The sequence below is a fragment of the Sander lucioperca genome, chromosome 11 (assembly GCF_008315115.2).
Source record: "Sander lucioperca isolate FBNREF2018 chromosome 11, SLUC_FBN_1.2, whole genome shotgun sequence".
Classification (NCBI taxonomy): domain Eukaryota; kingdom Metazoa; phylum Chordata; class Actinopteri; order Perciformes; family Percidae; genus Sander; species Sander lucioperca.
Genome location: NC_050183.1, coordinates 17,417,423 through 17,440,844, shown reverse-complemented (window position 1 = coordinate 17,440,844; position 23,422 = coordinate 17,417,423). Strand labels below are relative to the sequence as shown.

Below are 23,422 nucleotides of genomic sequence, written 5' to 3'. Positions count from 1 at the left end.
CTGTTGATTTGTGTTTGTCGCTGTTTGCTCGTGGTGGGAAATAAATGTAAACAAAGTGGTGTGCAAAAAATGCAATGCGCCATGACGTAGGTCCCCTTCAAGGCCAGGCTAATGCTGGCAGTCCCTCTAGTGGACAGAACGTGTAACAACAACCACATGCAGATAGTGGCATTGACGATGCATAAGCATGAGTAGTGTAGTACATATTAATAACAGGCTGCATTTGAGCATTACATATTTTAATATAATTTGAATATTCAAAAAAATAACAAATGCAATTCGTATGGTATTGTAGAGGAAGATTGACAGCTCTACTTAGTAGTGCTCTGATGAAGATTTTCTTTCATTGCAAAGTCACACTGTGATGTAGTCTGCAAGTGTAGTTTTATAATTATAACTTGATTAAACAGGAGAAGGAATACATGTTGAGTATTGTGATTGTCAGCTCATCTTGAATGTTAAGTCTCACAGTGGGATGGTGGAACATTTGCATTAGTAAAGCAAAACAGTATGCTGTAAGTTGTGCACTATTCAAGCATGTGTTAGAATTGTACAAACACTTCTCAGAAACACTCAGAAACCCTTTTGGAATTATGCTGGGGTCATTAGATGTGAGGATAGCAAAGAACAGAAGAGAAACATGAGGTATTTACAGGGCGAGGAATGTCTTAATGATCTTACTGTATATTCTGAGATGACACATTTTTCAACCCTGTCTCCAACAATAATAACTAATTGGCATCAGGAACATAATGTCAGTCCCAGATTTGATTTTCTTTTTTTTTAGTCTACTAAACCATGAAATATTTATGTTGAACGTCTGCAACAAAGTCCAGAATGTTTAAAGATTTCTACCAATATCCACTCCTGGTAGTTGAATCATGGTTTAATGTTTTTATGGTTATGTTGAGGCAACTCAGAGCACTTGGTTAGGGAAAGATTGTTTAAATATTGAAAAAGTCAGAACCCCTCGGTGTGAAGAAGAAGAAAAAATATGCTTTTGGAAAACATTTGACTTTCTCCTGTTGTGTAAAAAATAGTATTGCCAGTTAACATGGCCCAGATAGGACTGACGTTAATAACAAGATGTATTCACAAATAACAAGATATAAATGTTGAGGTTTTATAGAAATAGAGTCTGTGTTCGTACATTAGTTCATGATGTTTTTTTGTGGAATGAAACAAAAATCACACAGTCTCCCTACCAAGATAACTGTATTATTGTCTCAAACTTAGTTCCCCCTGCATCTGCTTATACACATGATATGTTGTGATGTAATAGTATTACCTCCTCTGTCCCCTCCTCACACTGGAATGTGCCACTGTTGTCACTTGAGGTCTTTTTTAAAAACCTTAAATTAAAGTTTATTTTCAATGTGTCTCGCTGAACTTCCTCTCTCAAAGCCCTATAGTAGACAAAGTGTGTATTTACTTACCAGTTAATTTTGTCTAAATAGCACTTCCCCCCTGATCTAATCACAACTTTATTTTCCCCTTTTTGAGTCTGATAGCTAAAATTTGGTCTCATGCGTTCGGATTAAAACAAACTTAAAACAGTGTTTATTTTTTGTCACATTAAAAGCTGAGAGAAATAGGCTGAGTGCCTATTTTGCATCTCAAGATACATTTAGAAATGCTGCCAGGCTCCGATTCTATTTCTGACCTACAGTATTTTATTCTATCTTTCAGGATATTCTATGTGTCTCATGACTCCCAGGATCTGAAGATTTTCAGCTACATCGCCAGAGACGGACAGAGTAATGTCTTCCGCTGCAATGTCTTCAAGTCCAAGAAGAAGGTAAGAAAAGACAGCAAGTCTGTTTTAAAGCTTTAAACCTTAGAAGCCATTAAATACCTCTCAAATGTTAAATAGAAGCAGAGCCTGAATGGAGACAAAGAGCTCACTCTGAGTTCAAGTTTGGCCTGACCCTGAGATTATTGAGGTGTCCTTGAGCAAGGCATTTAACGCCAACCTGCCCGAATGCAGTAGCTCAGTTACCAACATACAGTATCAGACTGTAGTGTTTTCACAAATGCACTCCGGTCCAAAGTAGGGCTGTCAACGAATATTCTAAATTCGAATACATATCTAAATAGTAAAAAGAAACAGACATTCGAATATGAAAATTTGAATATTATGAGAGAGAGAACAAACCGGAAGTAAACAATCAATGAGGGCGAAGAAGGAGACGGAACAAAGACAATAACGTAAATCTTTAACTGCAGAGACAACGAGAAATTTCTGTCTATAAGAGCCAATGCCAATATCGTTGGACAATTCGGTTGTTTATGACCAAAATACGAGCTGCTCCGCTACTGCCGTGTAATCAGCGTCATGTCTGCCTCATGCACGCTCCAAAGAGAGAGGAGGAGAGGACTAATGTTGGGGGGGGATTATTTTTTTGGGGGCATGTTGGGCCTTTATTTTGAAAGGAAAGTTGAACACATGAAATGGGAGAGGAACGGGGAATGACATGCAGCAAATGGCCGCAGGTCGGAATCAAACCCTGGGCTGCTGCGGTAAGGACTCAACCAGGTGAGCTATCCAGGCGCCCTGAAATTAAGTTTTATGTATATAGTATATATATAGTTTTTTTGTTTTTTTTTATGTGTCGGTATGTATATCTTTTAAAATACATATTTGTTTAAAGGAACACGGCAACTTATTGGGACTTAGCTTATTCAGCGTATCCCCCAGAGTTAGATAAGTCCATACATAACCTTCTCATCTCCGTGTGTGTCGTAACTCTGTCTGGCGCACCCACCGCTAGCCTAGCTTAGCACAGATCCTGGAGGTAATCGGCTCCATCTAGCCTACTGCTCCCAATAAGTGACAAAGTAACGTGTACAAATAACAAGGTCACAAGGGGAACTATATTCTCAGAAGGTGAAGCACTGCTACTTGGGCGGAGTGATTAGCGCAACACCTGAAAAGCACCGTTGTTACTCTCTGCTCCTCACCACGGGGCTTCTCAGGTGCTGCAAGCAAATCACTCCGCCCAAGTAGCAGAAGTTGCAGTGCTTTGCCTTTCTGAGAATATAGTTCCCAGTATGTATACAGTTAGAAGATGGCTGTGTCTCATGTGACCTTGTTATTTGTACACGCTGTGACTCTACAAATCACAACATGTAAATAGGAAAATGTTAGCATTATTTTATCTCTTATTGGGAGCAGTAGGCTAGTTGGAGCCGGTTACCTCCAGGATCTGTGCTAAGCTAGGCTAGCGGTGGGTGCGCCAGACAGAGTTACAACACGCACGGAAATGAGAAGGGTATGTATGGACTTATCTAACTCTGGGGGATACGGTGAATAAGCTAAAGTCCCAATAAGTCGCCGTGTTCCTTTAAATAAATATACCTACACTAGTAGGTATGTCTCACGTTGTATTGTACGTTCTATAATTAACTTTAAATCGAAAACTAATTTCAAACATATTAGGAAAAAGACATCCAGTTTTTCAGAGATTTTCACACTGCTCTTGTGATCAAGAAGGTTATTGAAGTAGTACATCACACTGTTAGTTATTTGTCGACCTAACAGGTTAGACTACATATTATAGGAAATAAAAAGAAAACATCATGCTCACTAGATTTATTATAGCTTTCTTAACTTAATTAGATTTGCCAACAAAGTGATGGATGTGTGTTGTGTTGACGTTTGTGTTTTGTTTTTTTTATTTCATATTGCATTAGTGAAGGGATTTGTGTTTTCGCATGAGTTGCAATAACCAACTCATCAAACTTCTCAGCAGTATAATAGGAAGATGGAAAAAGCCAGCCACTAAGTGTGTCATTTCCCATGTTTTCACAGGCTGTTAGTCGTGTATTGTTTAAAGCAGTTCCTCCTCCTCTCTTAAATCAAGTCACTGTCTGTGCCACTTCCTGACAACCTCCAATAAAGAGACACCCGGGTGTCGAGCAGCAATAATTCCTCCTGGCACCATAGGCTTGTCATTCTTTAAGGTTTGAGGAACAGGTCAGAAACCCATCTGGGGTGGACGTGTTGCTGCAGGGCTGAGCTGAGCAGAGAAAGTCAAAATAAGAGTACAGCAATGTGATGAAGTTAGTTAGAAAATGTGCTCCCAGTTTCCACTGTAGCAGGACTTGATGGTTAAGTTGAGGGGTTAGCCGGGTGAAGCACACAGTGCCTCATTATCTCTTACAGACGCGCACGCACACACACACACACACACACACACACACACACACAGACACAGACACAGACACAGACAGGTTTCCAGCTTAATGGCCCCAGGGCCATAGTTGCCCCAGAGAATGTTGGTATGCGTCACTTTCCATTTTGTCTTCCAATCAGAGAGTGAGAGAGAGTGAGCGTGAGCGTGTGTGTGTGTGTGTGGACATGCAATGTCTTTTACCACATAGTGGGGATGAAGAGACTTTTGGCAAGATTTCGGCGAACACCATTATGTTTTACAGTTACATCTCATTTAATACTGTCTGGATAGTATTTCTAAACATTTACAAGATTTGCCTTAGTTGTTATGGTGGCAGCTCAGTAGCACCTGCTATGGTTACTAACAGTGATAATATAAAGTTTATATATATAGCTTGTTATTTTTTTAAGAGATTATTTTTTGGTGGAGATATTTTGTCGGTGCACGGTGTCTGGTGATTGACAGAAGGTAGTCTGAAAAAACTAATACTGGTGCAGAAAACAAAGTTAAAGTAAATTTTTTTGGCTGTATAAAGCTTTATAAAAAACATCTAATGTTTAAAAGTTTTGAATTAATTGTTAAACTGATTTGTTTCTTTTCTTTAATGATGGCTATATTAACAGCTGAAAACAGTATAATTCAGACACATGTAAATAATACATTATTATTAATAACAATAGAGTTCTCTGACCTCTCTGAACTCTCAACCAAATTAATTTTTTACATTTTAAATAGTTTTGGCTGCATTTGGAAATAGGTTTAAAGAAGAAGAATACAATCAGAATTAGAATCAGCTTTATTGGCCAGGTTTGCGTAGACAAACAAGGAATTTGACTCCGGTAATCTTTGCTCTCAAAGTACAACACTTAACATATTAAGAATAAAAACAGAGTTGACGGTAAGAATATAAAAAAAAAATAGTATACAGTAAAACAATACAATAGAATTTAAAATTGTACAAAAAAATATACAAAAGAGAGGGAAGGAATAGTGCAATATCGGTCAATAGACTGAGATTTTAGGATTTAAATATGAGTACAGTGCAAGGCAGATCAGTGCAATGGTAATGTATTAATAACAATATTGTAATTATAGGATTGAAATAGACATGAGGTAGATGAGCAGAACAGTGGTGGTTGACTTTGTTCAGTGTGAGGGTGGGGGCTATTTCTGATTAAAACGTCAATTTAGTCCATGTCCACACAGTGTTGCATATGGAGGATATATTTATTCATAATTCAAATTGAAAGTCCAAAGAGAAAATGAAGCGAGATCAAATTAAAAATATTATTATTTTACTACACTACTTGGAAAAATCATGCCATAATTGAATTTAAAAATGAAAAAGGAAACTGAAAAAGCAAAGTTGAAATGTGAAATGATTTATCTTTTGAATTTTACATTTCGATTTAACATTTGGCTTTTCCCATTTTGATTTAACATTTGGCTTTTCGATTTAACATTTAGCTTTTCCCATTTCGATTTAACATTTGGCTTTTCCCATTTTGATTAAACATTTGGCTTTTGGATTTAACATTTAGCTTTTCCCATTTCGATTTAACATTTGGCTTTTCGATTTAACATTTGGCTTTTCCCATTTCGATTTAACATTTGGCTTTTCCACTGACAGATGTCAAAAGTGGAGGCGTGGCCCAAAGGCTGGTGGGAGGGTCTGAAACGAAAAGGGTGCAGAGGCACCTTATGGACAGCAGGGTGGAGCTGACTGCTGGGAAACACCGTTGAGGAGCATCTGGCTGCAGCTTCGCTGCCAGGCTGGCTTGGCCTCTTGTTTCACATTAGATGATAGAAACTGATGATGTAGGCTAAACACAAACGGCATTTCATGCAACAACAGTGATGTTTTCATGTAGTTACTGTAATTGGGCCCGTGTAGTTTTTCATTCATTTGATTTCCGATTTTGAAACGATATCCAAATTTGAAAAATGGGTCATTTTAAACCTTGTTAATATTGATGACAATGTGTTCAAACGGAAAACGAGCCATATTTCAGGAAATAAACTTGTCAATTGGCCATACATTTTTGTAAAACTGCCCATATTCAAACTCTACACAGTTAATTTCTTGCATAAAAAATTCTCAGAAGTGAATTTAGTAGTGAAATATCAGACGAAAATTGTAAAGTTTCCAGTTGTTGGCTGCTGCTACTACTGCAAACTCCCAGTCTAGATTCTAGAATCGATTGCTTTTTTTTTTACAATTTTCATCTGCACCCTTTTCGTTTCAGACCCTCCCACCAGCCTTTGGGCCACACCTCCACTTTTGACATCTGTCAGTGGAAAAGCCAAATGTTAAATCAAAAAGCCAAATGTTAAATCAAACAGCCAAATGTTAAGTCAAAAAGTCAAATGTTAAATCGAAATTGAAAAGCCAAATGTTAAATCGAAATGTAAAATTCAAAAGATAAATCATTTTACATTTCAACTTTGCTTTTTCAGTTTCCTTTTTCTTTTTTAAATTCAATTATGGCATGATTTTTCCTAGTAGCATAGTAAAATAGTAATATTTTTAATTTGATCTTGCTTCGTTTTCTCTTTGGACTTTCAATTTGAATTATGAATAAATATATCCTCCATAGTTGCATGAGAGGGGAGAATACTAATTCTGTCTACTTACTACTTACTTACTGCCCATTATGCCTGTTGGCATGTAGGGCAGAAACAACGGATTTCCACTCTTGTCTGTTTTGGGCCAGTGTCTTTATAGAGCCCCAGGTGTGATGTATGCTCTCCCTCCACCGTCTTGCGCCAGGTATTCTTGGGTCGGTCTCTTGGGTTTGCTATCTGGTGTCCAGTGAAGGGCAGTTTGCATAATGTTTTCTTGCTCTCTACGTATTACATGTCCAATCCATTTCCATCGCCTTCTCATAATGATGGTAGCCATGTTGTCATGTTTACATTGGCTGAGTAGAAGTTGATTGGAGATGGTGTTGGGCCAGAATATTGTCTTTATTTTACGTAGGCTTTTGGTGTGGAAGGTCGACAGTTTGTGGAGACTAATTCTGTCTGATCATTGTTAAACTACAACGGTGCACCTGGGCTCTAAATACTCTGGGAACCTGTTCTTCTTTGGGCACTCTGCAGTCTACTATATGGTTAGATTGAAGAGGTTTAAACTGTGATTTTTCAGTCCATAGTATGTCCAGCTGATATTAACAGTGCTAAGCCTAGACTAACCTTCTGTTTCTATTGTGAAGTTTGAAGAATAGCTTTGCCAAAGCGACACGTTGCCTGTTAATTCCAGCTTGTTATATAGACGGCATTATTGGGCACTTGACACTGAAACAGGAGCCTGTTCCTATTTGCACACATTTTGATGCTAAGCTTCCTGTTTATTTTACCAATGACTGCTGATTTCTTCTTTTCTTTTCATCTCTTTCTGCCCTTTCAGTTATCAGTCTGGTTGAACCATTGTACAGCGTTTTGTTCTCCATGTACAAAACAAAATAACACATTAGTAAAGAGGACTTTTTGCAATCTAAAAGCATCATAGACCATTTAGGCATATAGATCGATCTGAGACATCTTCCTACCCAATCAAGCTTTTGTTGCAGGCGATTCCAAACTTCTGAACAGTAAAGTACTGTATATGAAAAAAGCTGCCTAGTGTGAGAAGATGTAGAAGATTAAACAAGACAAAAATAAATTCTCTTGGCATAATCAAAAACGAGCATAAACGTGCATTACAAATGTCATCATAGCAGTGTGTGGTTTTGTGTGTGTGAGTTTTGACGTGTGGAATGCTGCGAGTGTAAGATGAGGTAGAAGATTAAGCAGACTTTATTTCCCTCTTAACTACCAGCAGTGAAAGTATGGCTGCGCTTTAGATCACTGTGGCATAAAAAGCCTTTAGTGGCCTATCAGTGCTAACACTGAGACAGGCTATGTCTCTCTTCCCATTCTAACTCATACTATCTCACTTTTCCCCCTTCTTCCTCTGATTGACAGTTTAAAGGAGGCTAATGAATGACCTGGCCTTTGTTATGTAGAATTGAATTGATAGTGATAGAGCCGAGACCGGGGAGTGTTCATCAGAATACTGAATGCTGCCTTGGCTGAGAGGCCAGTGCGTGTGTGTGTGTGCGATTGTGTTTGTGTATAACCCTCTGAAATGATTGTCTTTTAGGGTGGTTTGTCTGATTGGAAGAGGTAGTTTTAAGTGAGAAATAACAGGCAGAGAGAAGGGTCAGGGAAGGGTCAGAGTTTCAGAGATGGCAATGTTGGTCTGTGATCCACCGACTTTTCCTCTGGCAACATTATTAGGTTGGCGTTTGTGGTTTTGTGCCTAATACTTTGGTTTATGACCAAAAGTCTGCAAGATTTATATCATTCCAATCATCCTCAGCTCTACTAAACTAAGATGGCGATCATGGTAAACACTATACCTGCTAAACATCAGTATGTTAGCATTGAGACTGCCGGTTGTGTGGCTGTAGAGAAACACACACACACACACACACACACACACACACACACACACACACACACACACACACACACACACACTAACACTATCCAGTCAGTGTTCCCATTTGTACACAAGAAATATAAAAATCCAGAGGGCAGAATGCCATGAGTCTCCTTATGGTTTTGTCCACCCTCGGGTTAAATTTACAGTCTTGTAGTAGTAATGCTTTGGATAGTAAAGCCAGTCCAGCTCGAGAACATATAAAGTGACCGTATAATTACACCCTCTGTCCAATCTTTATCCCATATCATCACCAATGAGGCAGTAACACCTAACAAGCCAAGCATGTAGAAAGACACGCATGAAGATAATAAAACAATGGATAAAACCTGGTTATGGCCTTTTAAACTTGATAATGGACTACAGCACAACACATCCCATCACGCCTGCTAAATGGATACCTTGCAGCTGGCAGCTGTGCTTTTGATTTTGTTATTGTTATAATTATACTGATTGGCTGCATGATTCCCATTTCCAGTAAGCACTTAACTTAAAACCCACAGGATTCAAATCCTAAAAACAAGAAATAATGGACCTCTGAAGGTTCAAAAAAATAGTTTTTTGGTCCTTATTTATTTATTTATTTTTGTCTGAGGGATAAAGACTCATCTGTTGTCCGCAGCTGGTTGATGAGATGGAGAGAGAGTTGTGGTTACTGTGTCAAGTGGTAATTGAGTTCTCTCTCAAACCGTATGCTGTCGTTCAGTATCGGCTAATGGCTTCTACAGCCTTGGGCGCAGATGACATCTTCTGCCTTCGAGGATGATTGCAAAGCGCAAATAATAATGATATGCATTATGAATGATTTTTTGAAAAATCCTACTTTGCTCCTAGGTCATTACATTGGAAAGTACTGTGTGAGCTGCTGCATGAATAAAGCCAGTTTCAAGTAGTATTTGGTGGTCTAAAATCATGTTTTAAGTACAATAAGTGTGGTGAATTAATATCTTGGCATAGACAATGTATTAACATAGTTGGGCTGGATAAAGCTCCAGAAGATGACTAAGGATCAATTGTTTTATCATTGACATTGAGGAGTGCTGATATAAAATGTAATAAGACATATGGCTATTTCCAGACATCAATGAAAAGGACTTGCGTCATTCCCGACACAGCTTGGTTAAGATAATTGGATTTCAGCAATTGTTATCGAATATCCATATCTCAACGAAATGATCCTTTTGTCGAGAACTTTTTGTCTCTTTCTTACTCTTTCAATCTAATTTATTTTTTACCTCTGTGTCAAGGCTTCCGTACTTTTACTGCAGAGACAAAAATATCCCACAGTGGAACAAGTCATTGCATCTATAGTGTAGGTGTGTTTGTGTGTGTGTTTGCTTCAGATTGCTTCTTCCCAGGTACTCCATATCAGCGGTGTGATATATTGATCATGAGTCAGTGCTGAGATGTAAACACAGGCTGAAGTCAGTAGCGGCCCTGTTTTATTGGTCATATACAGCTACAGTTTAGTTTTTAAAAGAAGTACCAGCTCTTGTCTCACACACTCCCTCTCTGTCTTAACCCCCAGTGTTTATCTTTCTGTGTCTCTATTTACAGCTCATACTGTTAGCTGTGTTTCACCTGAACCCTTTCTATAATAGCAATAGTTGATAACCATCCACCATCATTTTCTATACCTTGTCTTCCTGTGGACGGATCACCAGTCATTCACAGGGCTGATAGACTTAAGCAGTCCATTGGATGTCCGATCAAACTGATTTTCACATTTGCGTTCTCGCATACAGCTCTGTGTCTAAATAATGTAGAATAGGATAGGTTTCCAGTGCATTTGTAAAAAGAGGCTATACATGTATGCAACATGTATACTCACATTCACACCTATGGGTCATTTAGCATTGCTGCTGTATGGCTTTAAAAGGTGCAAGGAATCGGAAATTTTGCTGAAGTTTATTCAGTTCCCACTTGATTTATTTTACATCAATTTCAACACTAATCACCAAAAGGTCTTTTTTATCTCAATGGGTCCATACACCTCCGCCATGTCTTCATCGTTACCCTCCTTCCGACCATGGTTTGGCTGTTAGGAGAGGAAATTAATTAAATGATATTGGTACCAAAATGTAATTCAAAGGAATCCAGGAAAGGAGAAAGAAAAAAAAAAATGGAAATGTAACTTTTAATTTGTAATTATTCAACAGATTCTGTGTAGTATAGAACGAAAGACTTGAGTCTCTATTGACAGCCTGATATTAACTTGTTGTTAACAGCTGACACATGACTATGTTGACTATGTTCACTGAGCTTATGTCGTTCTGCTATATGGATGATGTACTGGCTTTTCTCTGTAAACCCCTTTTAACAAAATATACCAAACTTACCCAAAGCAGCCATAGACGAACTTTAACAAGTCAAACATTTGCAATGTTTAGATCTTCTAAAGTAAGGAAGTCTACGAATCTGATCAACCATTTAATACCTATATTTGATACTTGACAGTTTTTGAAACTCCTTGCTACGGACACATGTCAGTCTGTAGTAAAACACATTTAGGTTTCATACCTATCTCTAGCATGGCGTTGTAGTGTACGAATGTGTGTGTGTCTGTAAGATGTGCATAGCCTAGAAAGCGAGCTAATGATCCTGAAGAGTCACTGAGGCATCATGACTTCATTTCATCACACTCCACTTACTTAATGCTCTCACACTCAAGCATGCTCTCCCAAACCTGGTCATTGATTAGTACTTTTTTGGTCTGATAATGTCTGTCTGCAGTGCTCTCACACACTCAGTGTTATTCCTCCCAGCTCTCCCACTAATTTCCTTGAGGCAATCAAAATCAAAGGTTGTGCCCCAATCATTAGAGTAGTTAGTTGGTGATCAGGAAGTCCAGGTAAGGCAGTTAATGAGAGGAAGCAGAAGAAATCAGAGGTAGTTCTTGCTGTAATCTCTTCTTTTCTACACTACAAATACCTCATGTGTATATATATATATATATATATACTCATAATAGACTAGAATACACTATGAATATAATATAAATAGATAACATACACTATGCACATTAGACAATGAGGGAGGTAGAGTGGGAGAATAAATATGTGCAAAATGACCTTGTACAAGGTTATTGAAGGTGCAAAACAGAGCGGAGTGGTTGAGGCAGAAACTACAGAGATGGTAGCTCTGATAGTTAGGACAGAGGTGAGGTGTTGTCTTTGGGAAGAAAAGATTTTCTGTATCGGTCCTTGTGTCTGTTAGAGAAAGATCTCTGCTGTCTGTCCAATAGATGGTGGAGAGATGATGGATGGGTATGTTTTTGAAGGATGTGGTTAAGAAGAAGAGAGAATGAGCTAATCAACAGAGGAGAAAGACGTAGGCAAGGTTTTAATTAGATGTAACTCCCCTGCCCTCCTCTCATTGTTTACCCTGCTTCTTTCTAGATTGCATTATATTCCCTTTTGTCCTTTATCTTTGCTTGTGCCAAGACTTTCAAGAGGACTGCGAAACCACCGCTGAGCCTTTGTGGGTAACCTGGGATAAATAATGCATCGCTGTTTTGACTGGGCCCTGTTCTATAGCCGCTAAGAGCAACTCTTCTGCTGCAGGGATCCAGCTCACTGGCAGCTTGATGTATAGAGAAGAGCGTGATAAGACAGAGATACAGAGAGGGTACATTTGCTTAGTTGAATTGACAGAGAGGAAAAGTGATGGGCAGAGCGATAGAGACAGCGAGCTAGACAGAGATGGTGACAGATGTCCAACTTAGGAACTAGTTTGTGTCTTTACATCAGGATATACAGGTTTTTGCATTTGAGTGACAAATCTCTTAGTGGTCCTGTCAGCTGCCAAAATTGGAGATCCGTTGGAGAATTGGCTCTCGGCATAAAATGTCTAGATACAGGACAGCCGTCCTGATATAAAATGAGTAAACTGAGAATGATTAAAGTTTTAGAAGGGACTGTCCATTCAACAATGTCTAGATAACACTGAAGACTCTGACAAGGCACATTTATAAGGGACTTACAGTTGCCAACAAGTCCTATACAACGCCACCAAACAGGGCCTTTCTCAGTATCTTTAACAAATGACTCTTAATGAGTGTTTTGTGATCTACCACCTCTATGGTAAAGTAGGGGGCAGATAAAACCATTTGGTTATTGTTAAAGGAATATTGTGGTGAGAGTTAGGATGCCGGCTTGGTTAAAAGATAGCAGTGTTGGCTGTTGGTGCAAGATGGGCCATGAACCACATGTCAAATGGCATTTTTCCATCACCTGCTTGACTTGCCTCGACTCTACTCGCCTTTTTTGGTTTTCCATTATGAAAAAAAGTCCCTGGTACTAGCCAACAGGTACTTTATTTAGTATCACCTCCGTCGAGGTTCCAAGCGAGCTGAAGCGATACCAAGAGGTGACGTGAAAACCTGCAGACTGATTGGTCGGAGAGAATCGTCACTAATCACTGCATCATCATTGCTAGCGACAGACGGGAGTGTCCTGAATAAACCCATTTTTAAATAGCTTCGCCAGCGGTGTTTTTTTTTTTTTGCTGCCTCCAGCTTGGCAGAGCTTGGGAGAATCAAAAACAACACACCTTCCACGTTCTGTGTGTGTGTCGCGTTAGGTCACGGCAGTTTCCTGCGGCGTCGCTATGACGACCAGTCACGCTCACCTTACGTATGAGGTGGTACTAAATCTGCAATGGAAAAAGGAGGACGGGGCACCGCGGCCGAGCCGAGTAGAGCTGGTACTAGCAGTGGGTAAGCGCCAAAAGTTGCATGCTTTGTTGACCCAGCCTTCTTCAGAAGTAGATGTTCAGACCAGAAACAGCCTTACCAGTAAAAAAAAAAAAACACAAGCAGCTGCGTTGGTGGGGGGCTTCAGCGACCGGTGAGGCAATGCAATATGATCCACAAAGTCCAATTTGAGTAACAGATCCATCAATTCGAAGGTGTATCAAACACTGAAACACTGCACAGCAGTTTATATTATTACAGTGTAGGATTTTATAACCCTGGAAAGGTTTCACAGCGGCAGTCCTTTTATTTGTCTTTGTAATGATCACCAGGTAACGCTTGAGATTGCAAAGTAATCCATCAGGAAAGTGCCTCTGGGAGTATTTCATTTTATCAACACCTTGCCATCGTAGTCTTTCCCATTCAGATGAATGAAAAAGGCTGCATTCTTTCACGCAATGCAATCGTCTGTCTGAAGGTTTTGTGACGGCAAAAGAAAGTCATGTTATTTCTGCTTTTGCTGCGAAAGGACAGTAGTTACTCTCATAGCCTCAGGAGTTGGAAAGTGTCGGAAGAGTGTAAACATTTTTCAGTGTTTGAACAGGTTTTTATCACAGAGCAAGACATTTTGTTATGATTGACTCTGATCTAGTTTTCAGTCGCATAAAGAATGTAACCAACGTAAGCAAAGCAGCCCTCTGTCAGGACCATTGCAAAAGTCAAAGCTTTCTCGCAGTGAAACAGCATGTGCACACTTTTATTACAATTACGGTAGGCTTAACTACTATAATGCATTAGTCTCCAGTGTCCTCAAAAAGTCTGCTGCTGGCAGAGTGTAACTGGAACAAAGAACTAAGCTCACCTCACTGCTTAATCACATCACTGCTGTCTTTAAATCCCTGCACTGGCTGTGAGGTTTTTTACGGATAGATTTTTAAGATCCTGGTAATATAAATATAGTCTCACACTTAACTTTATAGTTTATATGCTTCAAAGTTATGTCTGTCGTGTCCTCTCATCCACAGATTCTCCGCTGCTGCTTAAGCCAAAACCACATTGCTGTGGCTTTGCTGTGTTTGATTACCTACCTAGCTTGACACATTTGCTAGAAGAAAAAAAGAAGAAACTGATTGATTGCCGAAACTGATTACCGAAACTGATTCCTGAAACTGATTGCCGAATCTGATTGCCGAAACGATTGCTTAGCACGTGGGCTGGCACGCCGCTTCGCTTCTGATCGCAGCTTGTATGAACCGAGAGATTGGATAACATGGGCACCGAAATTTTAAAAAGAATCCGCTTCACAGGACTTCGCGGTGCTTGCGCGTCCAGTGTATTTTTGCCGTTACTGCACCAAAGATGAAAGACTACGGTGAAGCTGCCTGCTGCAGTTTTGGACAAAAGCCTGATGAAGATACACTTTTGTTTTTACTACTTCCCTCCTAACTTTTGTTCAATTTTAAAATGTAAAAAAATCTCACCTATTTTCTAAAGTGTTCCCGCTTCCTCTGTGTAGTGTATAAATTCAGTATTTCCCCATGACATTCTCCGTCTAAAGTGGACTTGTTCCAGACCTCTCTATCAAAGCCCACTTCTGGTTTTGTGTTCAATGGCAGGTGTTTTCCTAGTTGGATAGTAGGTGGGATTAAGACTGAGGACGCCATCTTCTTGTCATCAATCTGGATGTGATGGATGCAGTTGAACAGGTTGTTAATAAGTCGGTACATTTATTCGACTTGACAGAGTAGGGCTGCAAATAACAATTATTTTAATTGTCGATCAATCTGTCGATTACTTTCTCGATAGTACTTGTCTGGTCTATAAAATGTCACAAAACGAGGGAAAATGCCAATCAGTGTTTCCCAAAGCCCAAGATGGTGTCCTTAAATGTCTTGTTTTGTCCACAACTCAAAGGTATTCAGTTGAATGTCATAAAGGAGTCACTAAACCATACCACCAAACCAAAAGACTCACATTTAAGAAGCTGGATTCAGAGAGTTTGTTAGATTTATTGTCGGATTAATTCATCTTTGCAGCTCTATGACAGATGTTAGGTTATCTGCTTTGAGTTTATTGAGAAGTTACATTTTGGGCTTTTGGCAGTCAAACTTTTTTGAAGGGACTTATTAAGATAATGAGTCAGGGGGCTGAGGGGAAGAAAGAAAGCCACTCTGTGTACAGCACTGTGTTTGATTGTGTGTTCCCCAATCAGTGAGTCAGGGGAGCGTGGGCCTTTGGTGTGTTCACTGTGTACAATAACACCAGCATCTGTCATCATCCCCTGTTTAACTGCCTCTAGAAAACATCTTCAAAGGAAAACCCATGCGTTTGCTGTCATGCTCAGCACCAGCATGGGGTGAAAAGACATGAATAGGAAAAAGGAGACAGGGGGGTGATGGAGGAGATGGAGAAGAAGAGAACAAAACAGTGAGTCTGAGGGGGAAAAAAGCAAGGGAGGAGAGAGTAAAGGATAAAAGGGTTCCTTCAATAATGATGTATGGACAGTATATTTGCATGTTGGCGTCTCTGACCACTTAACACAAGAAATAGGTCAAACGTTGTTTTGTGTATTTTTTAAATTGACTCTGATAGTTTGTTGTTTGTTTTGTTTTTCTGTCAGCTGACGCCTATTTTGCCATTTCTTTTAACAGCAGTCTGCTGTTAAAGGCAATATTCTCTTAGCGTATCTTTTCTTAAAGCTGGTAGAGCAACCTGTCTTGTCTGTTTCAGGATATTAATATGCGTCGCCAGGAAATTAGAAAAAAGAGAAGACACATGTCAAAGGGGCACAAGTTGACAGCTGAAGGTGATTTAGGCTGATTTATTTAATCACCGTTAGATATCTGTCTGTACAAAGTATGTATGCTTTTGGAGACTTTCTCCATAATCAGATACTCATGTTAATGTTTCCTTCAGTTCAGAAACACAACACTGACGCTCTGTAATTCGTTTTCCGTAGTTTGAATGTGTGTAAGGTTACGGATTGCAGCTTTGATGGTCTGAAAGTGTTCTTACTCTCTGTTACAGTAGCTACACAGATCAGTTGATAGCTCAAAGATTGTGCTTGTGGCCATTGCTGCAACTAATTATTATTTCAATAATCATTAACCGGTTGAATTAAACACCCAGTTATGTATTTTGGCATAATCGTCATCACATCAGGAAATCATTCCTGATTACTATTCCCTCCTAAATTGTGAGAATAATCTAGTGAAACATAAGTGGTTTTGGAAGTTAGATGACAGAAACATGGCCTATGGTGAGATTTCAATCAATTTGCACCCAATACAGCTACGAAAGGGTTTTGACATTTTTTGAAAGGACCACATGCTGTGTGCTTTTAGTGAGGTGACTAAACACTACAAAGTATAGGCCACAAAGGCAGCTTAGTCATCGTTGGTAGTAGCTGTTGCTCTAAAGACGAAATTATACTGTCCACGTGTGTGAGAGTGCTGTGTGACCTACATGTAAATGTCGTCATCAGAGGGTAGGGCCTATACGTGTGGGCTCTGTGCGGACGTACGCATTCCGACAACTTTTTTGTGGCCACTGCATTTCCTAGGATAGCAAAGGCATAACCCGCCCTACTCTTCCTCTGACTGGCTAGTACTTTTTGCCTTTGTTGGTTGGATTGGTTAGGTTTAGGCATAAGGAGTGAGATTGATAAGCCAGCGTAAACTAGTCAGAGGCAGAGTATGGCAGGACATTCCTTCGCCATCCTAGGAAGCACAAATTCCTCTACAAGTGGTAGCGTAGCGATCTACTCGAAGCAGCTAAACCAAGGCTGCCTAATTTGGGCCCCGTGTTTGGCCCGTGCCCCCATGTTTTTGCCCGACATGATATTTGACATGCTAATGCTTATTCTCCTCTTATTTTGAAAGTGCTGGAAAATCCTAACCGTAGTGGCTAAAAGTTGTTAATCCAGTCCTTCCAGAAAAATGCAGAGTTTTTTTGTGATTGTTGCGGGAAAAAATCCTTAATTATGCGGCACGTTTTCTTAAAAAAAAATGCGATGGAATATGTAGGATATTTATGCAATTTTATGCGATGAAATTGTGGGAATTTGCAAAAATTGTGGGAACTTGCAAAAATTGCGGGAACTTGCAAAAATTGCGGGAACTTGCAAAAACTGCGGTTTCATCATGGCTTCATCGCGGGGTTTGCAGCTTTTCGATGATTTTCACGTCGCGTGATTACGTCACTTCATAACCTTCCCATGGCAACAGGGGAAAATGCCTGCTCTTGTGTGAAGTAAACACAACATTTTTCAACTTTCTGCTAAGATATATGTGACTTTTTTGCAACGAAAATGCGGGGATTATGAAATCATGCAAGCCCCGCATATTTTGCGCGGAAATCAGCAATTTATGCGGCGAAAGTGCGGCGTATTTGAAAAAATGCGGCCCCTGCATAAATATGCGCACTTTGGCTGATTATGCATTGAATTATGCGATCGCATAATCGCGTTTTTTCTGGAGGGACTGTTAATCTGAGTTATACGGCAATGTAAAGCACAGTGCTGTTAAACTTCCCTATTAAATTACATACGCAAGTTTTATCTACAAAGAATTACGGTATTCTTCATCATGTATTTTTGGCCCGTGGCCTTCAATTCAGATACATTTTGGCCCTACATATGAAAGAATGTGGGCACCTCTGGGATAAACAGACCTACTATGCGCCTGTGGGGTCCACAGCTGTCCGTGTACGTGTCCGGAGTATAACTGAGCCTTAAGGGTCAGTGTGATACGGAGCAGGGTTTTTTGAGATCTAGACATAAATTCGTTTTGCTGACAAAGTGCTTTGTCTCTATGGAAACAACATCAGCACTAAATAAAGCTGAAGCAGCGTGCTTTGATAGAAAAATGAAATAATAATAAATTACACTGTGAGTACAGTAAGACTGCAGCCACACCTCACCACGGCACAGAAAGTGAATATGTTTGGAGTTTTTCTGACCCCCAAAACCAAAACCTTCTATGGAGTGAAGCCATGGCCCAGCAACTCAGACTCTGCCAAAACCAGTTTAAGTTATTAATGTAATAGGGAACCCAGATGTGCCTAATACATTATATTTCTCATCTGATACTAAGCCTGGGGTAATGTTCTGATACTGATCCACACTGAACACTTAGACTTCAGACTAGTCCAGAGTTTATAACCGGGACAAGGAAGGACTGGATGTCTGTTCTGGCTTTTAGGCCAGACTACATCTGTTCTGCTCATTCAGCTAATTATGATGAGTGGTGTTTAGAGGCTAGGCCTCAGTGCTTCAGTATGACATCTTTTCTGCCCCTACACCTCTCTACTGTGACAAGTCAGACAGCCTAAGTCACTTGACCTGCCTTTTTTAGAGCAGGGCGGAAAGACATAAGCACACGCGTACAGTTCTTTGCACCTGAGGACGAAGTAAGGATCCAATCAGAAATAGAAGTTGTGTTTTTCAGTAACAGTAAACGCAGACAGCATCCTCTACCTGAGACATAATTGTGTAATATCATCAGGGGACATTTTGGGACTCTGTGACCTACTGTATATAGATCATTTGAAACTCTAAACATTTCCTGCCTATTGTGTCAGTTTGAAACAAAATACACGTTACTGATGAAAATCTACTTTAGTGGAAAGTGCATCTAGACTTCAGTATATTATGGAAAAATCCCCTGGCACATGAGAAGTGATGGCTCTAGTTTGTTTGGAAGAACTGGGTTGCAGGATAACAAAGAAACCTACAAAAACTCAAACTTAGAAATATTAAGGGAAAACACACACACACAATCACAATACTGAATGCAATGTTTAAACTTAGAAATAAGCACAGTAGTTCTTCAAGTTGTGTTCTGAGAATTGCAACTGCATTTCTGTCTTTGTCTTTCTCTCCCCCACCCACCCAGAGTCAGGCCATGCGTATTGTGCGGACAGTGGGCCAGGCGTTCGAGGTTTGTCATAAACTGAGTCTGCAGCACACGCAGCAGAACGCAGACGGACAGGAGGACTGCCACAGCGAGAAGAACGGCAACGACTCCTCTGTCACAGGTACACAAACACAAAGAGCAACATGCTCCTGCTACTGCTGCTCTGCCCTCAAGGAGTTATTGAAAATCGTGATGTTTGTTCGCTTCTCTTTTATCAGATGTTGGGGTCTGTGCTTGCTGCTTGTTCACTCCTAAGTCAATACTTTAGAAGAATCAGAAGGTTGAATGTTTCTTGCAGGAATTTTAATCAAAAGTTGTTGAAAGGGGAAAAGTTTCTGTCGCAACCTTGTACTGGAGAAGCTCCTTGAAGGGTGGTGAAGTCAGTGATGAATAGAAAGAATGAAAAACAGATATAAAGTATCTTCATTTTGTTGTTACACCCGTTTCCAAAGTTGTTCTGGTATTCCTGGAGTGTCACTGAACACTGATGCACATTTCAGAGGGGGGAGGTCAAGAAATATTTCTGAGGCCAGAAGTTATGTACTGTATTGTGTACAGCACACTTTCTTTACACCTTAAAACAGCTGTTGATTCAAAAGATGTAAACACAACAGGACATTTTTTCTGGACTGGGTTTCAGCCCAGTAGTATTGCAGAGCATACCTCACCCCTTTAGAAAGATAAACAAACAAGGAAGGAATGGTATTTTTAGGTCATAGAAAGAAATATGGAACTTTATCAATAAGGCCGTGCTGGAAATTGACTACCAAGTCCAAACACACAGACATATGCTCTCAGATAGCACAAACAGATTGTACTGTTCACGCACTCCACACACACACACACACACACACACACACACACACACACACACACAGATAGATACAGAAGTGCCTGTTCCTGCTTGCATTGTGCCCAAATTGGCGAGCAGGAGAGGCCAATGCTGGAGTGAATGTCATGGATGAGTCAACCCAAAGAAAGAAGGCATCACACAGCAACACTGGCGGGCTGAGCTGCTTTTATCCGCTGCCTCGTGCCTGGCCAGGATGGGCTTCACTGCAGCCCAGGGACACGTGGCTCTGAGAGGGGTCTGAGAGGACAGACACGGGGATTCAGCAGTTGGAAGGGTCCACGATCGGAACTCTTTCACACCCTCGTTCCAGCCATTACAGCAGCCAGCGCTGGTCAGCCCCCCCCCCCCCGACCCCCCACCACCACCCAGAGCTGAGAGCGGCAGGCCAGGGTACTGTTATCTCCACATTTCCCTTCCAGCCCTCTAGAGACGAGCTCTCTTTCACATGCTGATGAGCCCAGAGATCACCCACACACTATAACTGTACATCCACAAATAACGGGAGAGCCCCACACGCATACAAACTCAGGCCTGTACACACACACTCACACACTCGCTGTCATGCTGTGTTAAGCAGCACAAGAGCCGTCATGCACAGCCAATGAGCTTATCTTCAGAACTAATTATCACGGCAAAGAAAGGACGAGGGAAAGAAGAGTGGAAGATATCGGATTAGGGAAACGGAAAGCTGGAAGAAAACACGGATAGTGGAGGGGAGGAGGAAGAAGAGATGGATATTAGAGGAAAAGGGAACTTGGGATCATGGAGGACGGGCGTGAGTAAAGAAAAGATCAAATATGGAAGTGAATTTGAGAGGAGGAGATGAGAACTGGGTTAAGCAGCAGGGAGTCAGAAGGGAAAACAAGCAGAATCTACAGAGGAAATGTGTTTTGTTCTCAGAAATACTTTTATGTGCAGAGTTTCAGAACAATTGCACAAAATGCTGCAACATCAAAAGAACAGTTTAATCAAATTAACAACAAATAACTGCTTAAAATGGCTTACATGATGGAACTAATAAAGCCCACTCACTGGAAAATAATGCCAAACTGTGGAACAGTTAGCATGAGGCATGTTGACATGACATGACAGATGTTTCCAATGCAGTTCCACTTGTTAAAGTAATACTCAAAATGCCAGGAGTTTAAATGAGCCAGATCATTTTACTTTAGTATTATATTGTTATAGCTTATTTGGTCATCCATGCACTGGAAAGGACTAGTCAGAAAAACAAGTCAGACAGGTTGCATATTGGCATAAAAGATACGTTATACCAGTGGTTCCCAACCTTTTTTCCTTGGCGCCCCCCCTACTCATGTCTAAGAAAAGCTGAGCTCCCCCCACCTCCCCCCCCGAAACCGAAGTGGAGGTAACTCTCGAGATAGAGCCTTACTTTCTTTTTTGATACATGGGAGTTATCAGCACTTTTACGTTTCTCCGCCATGTTTCATTCATAAAATAGTGATGCCGTGGCGGCAGGAAAAAAGAGGATGATAGCAGCTAGCAGCTAGCAGCTAGCAGCTGACCTGATGACAGCAAGGGTCCCAGGTTAAGAGGTCCCGGAGGTTTGGCCTACTAAGTAGCCTGCCTACAATTTTAAGCAAGAACAAAAATACATAGTTTTTATACAGACTTTTGTATAAATTATATATTCTAGTGTATTATCATAATTTGTTTAACATTTGCAAATATTTTGTTTTTACCTCAACCTCAAACCAGATAAAGACTTGCCGCCCCCCTGAGGGGTGCCCGGACCCCAGGTTGGGAACCACTGCGTTATACTATACTGTACATTTAAGATGTACTAACTTTATTATTTCGACCTTTTCTGCATGCCATTCCCCTCTCTCTTCCTGTGTTTCCTGTCTATCTCCACTACTAATTCTTGAATAAAGGGAAATATATAAAAAACAATAAATCCACATTTGCAAAACCATTAAATAACTTGTTCAGTTGGATATATTTTGATATGTGTCTCTCCTCAAAGAAACTGTGTCAATTTCTTCTGACTGAATTAATGACAATTAACAACTTTAACCAAGGATAGCAAGTGAGGGCAGAGAAGGGGTGAAGTTGGAGAGGAATAGGAAGAGGAGGACCGAGGAAGACAACGGGAGGAAAACATGTCAGCAACAGAGGGCTGGAGGAAGGACAGGACAGCACTGATAGCTGGGTAGAAAGTAGGAGGAATAGAAGGAGTAGTGGAGCTGGCAGCACGTAATCAAGCACAAGGTTTAAGTTGAGGGGGAGGACAGCATTAAGAGCAGGGTGCACAGAAGGAAGAAGGGGAGTATGCATGGAAGAAGAGGGGTGAGGATGTGGAATGGACAGTGGAGGTGAGGATGGAGAGGAAGAGGACACTGCAGCAGTGAAGATGAAAGACGGGAAGGAAAGGATACGAGTAGCCGATTGGGGCAGAAATGTGCATTGAACGCTCAAACAGATCTGGAGTGAGTGAGTTAATCTGAGATGAGGTTCGTCAAAAAGTGTGGCAAAACAAATCAAATACACATGACGCAGTTTAAACTAGGGATGCACCGATCCGACTTTTTCAGTCCCGATACCGATGCCTGGGCTTTGTGTATCTGTCGATACCCGATACTGATCCGATACCGTTGTTGAATTAATAATACACTGTATACCTTCCACCTTATACCTTCCTTCCACCATGAGGAAGAGACTAAAGGCGCCAGACTTTCCTAACTAAACATTACTTTCCTAACTAAGACAAAATAAAGTGCTGCTGACGAATGACGTAGGATGTGCTGCGACCATAGACTGTATAATATATACAGACTGTATAATATATAAAGTCTATGGCTGCGACGGAGGGGAAAAAAACCTCCTGGAAACTGGATCAGCCTGTGGATCTGTTCATTTTTCCAATCCCCGATCCAGCTATTTTGTCAATATCGGGACAAATATCCGATCTTAATATCAGATCGGTGCACCCCTAGTTTAAAGGTTTGACCTACTTTTCCATTTATCTTATTACTAGATGCTATTGCAAGTTACAGTCAAGTTGAAGAGATTATTAAAAAAAAAAAAAAAAACTTGGTAATACCTAACTATTTTGGGTGAGAATCCTAACCTGTTAGTTGCTCTGTATTTTAATCTAAATTTAAGATTATTTTTTTTTTGTTCCATAAAGAAGTGCATATAAGTTAGCAAAGAAAGTGAGTAATCATACCCATGTTTTCATCTTTTTTAAATTATTGTTTTTGTAATGAAACTTGCTGTGGGGAGAGGCAGCCTTGAGTGAATGTTAGTAACTAGTGACTGTAGTAACTAGTACAGTCA

General features: G+C 40.3%; 1 protein-coding gene across 5 annotated transcripts in view; it reads left to right on the top strand.

Moving 5' to 3' along the window:
- nos1apa (nitric oxide synthase 1 (neuronal) adaptor protein a) overlaps positions 1 to 23,422 on the top strand; it is a 205,146-nt gene that overhangs the window by 108,936 nt on the left and 72,788 nt on the right. For all 5 annotated transcript variants that reach the window (XM_031282404.2, XM_036007154.1, XM_036007156.1 and 2 more), the window contains 2 exons: positions 1,690 to 1,798; positions 19,249 to 19,390. In XM_031282404.2, coding sequence (XP_031138264.1) covers positions 1,690 to 1,798; positions 19,249 to 19,390 — 251 coding nt within the window. The remainder of the gene's footprint in view (positions 1 to 1,689; positions 1,799 to 19,248; positions 19,391 to 23,422) is intronic.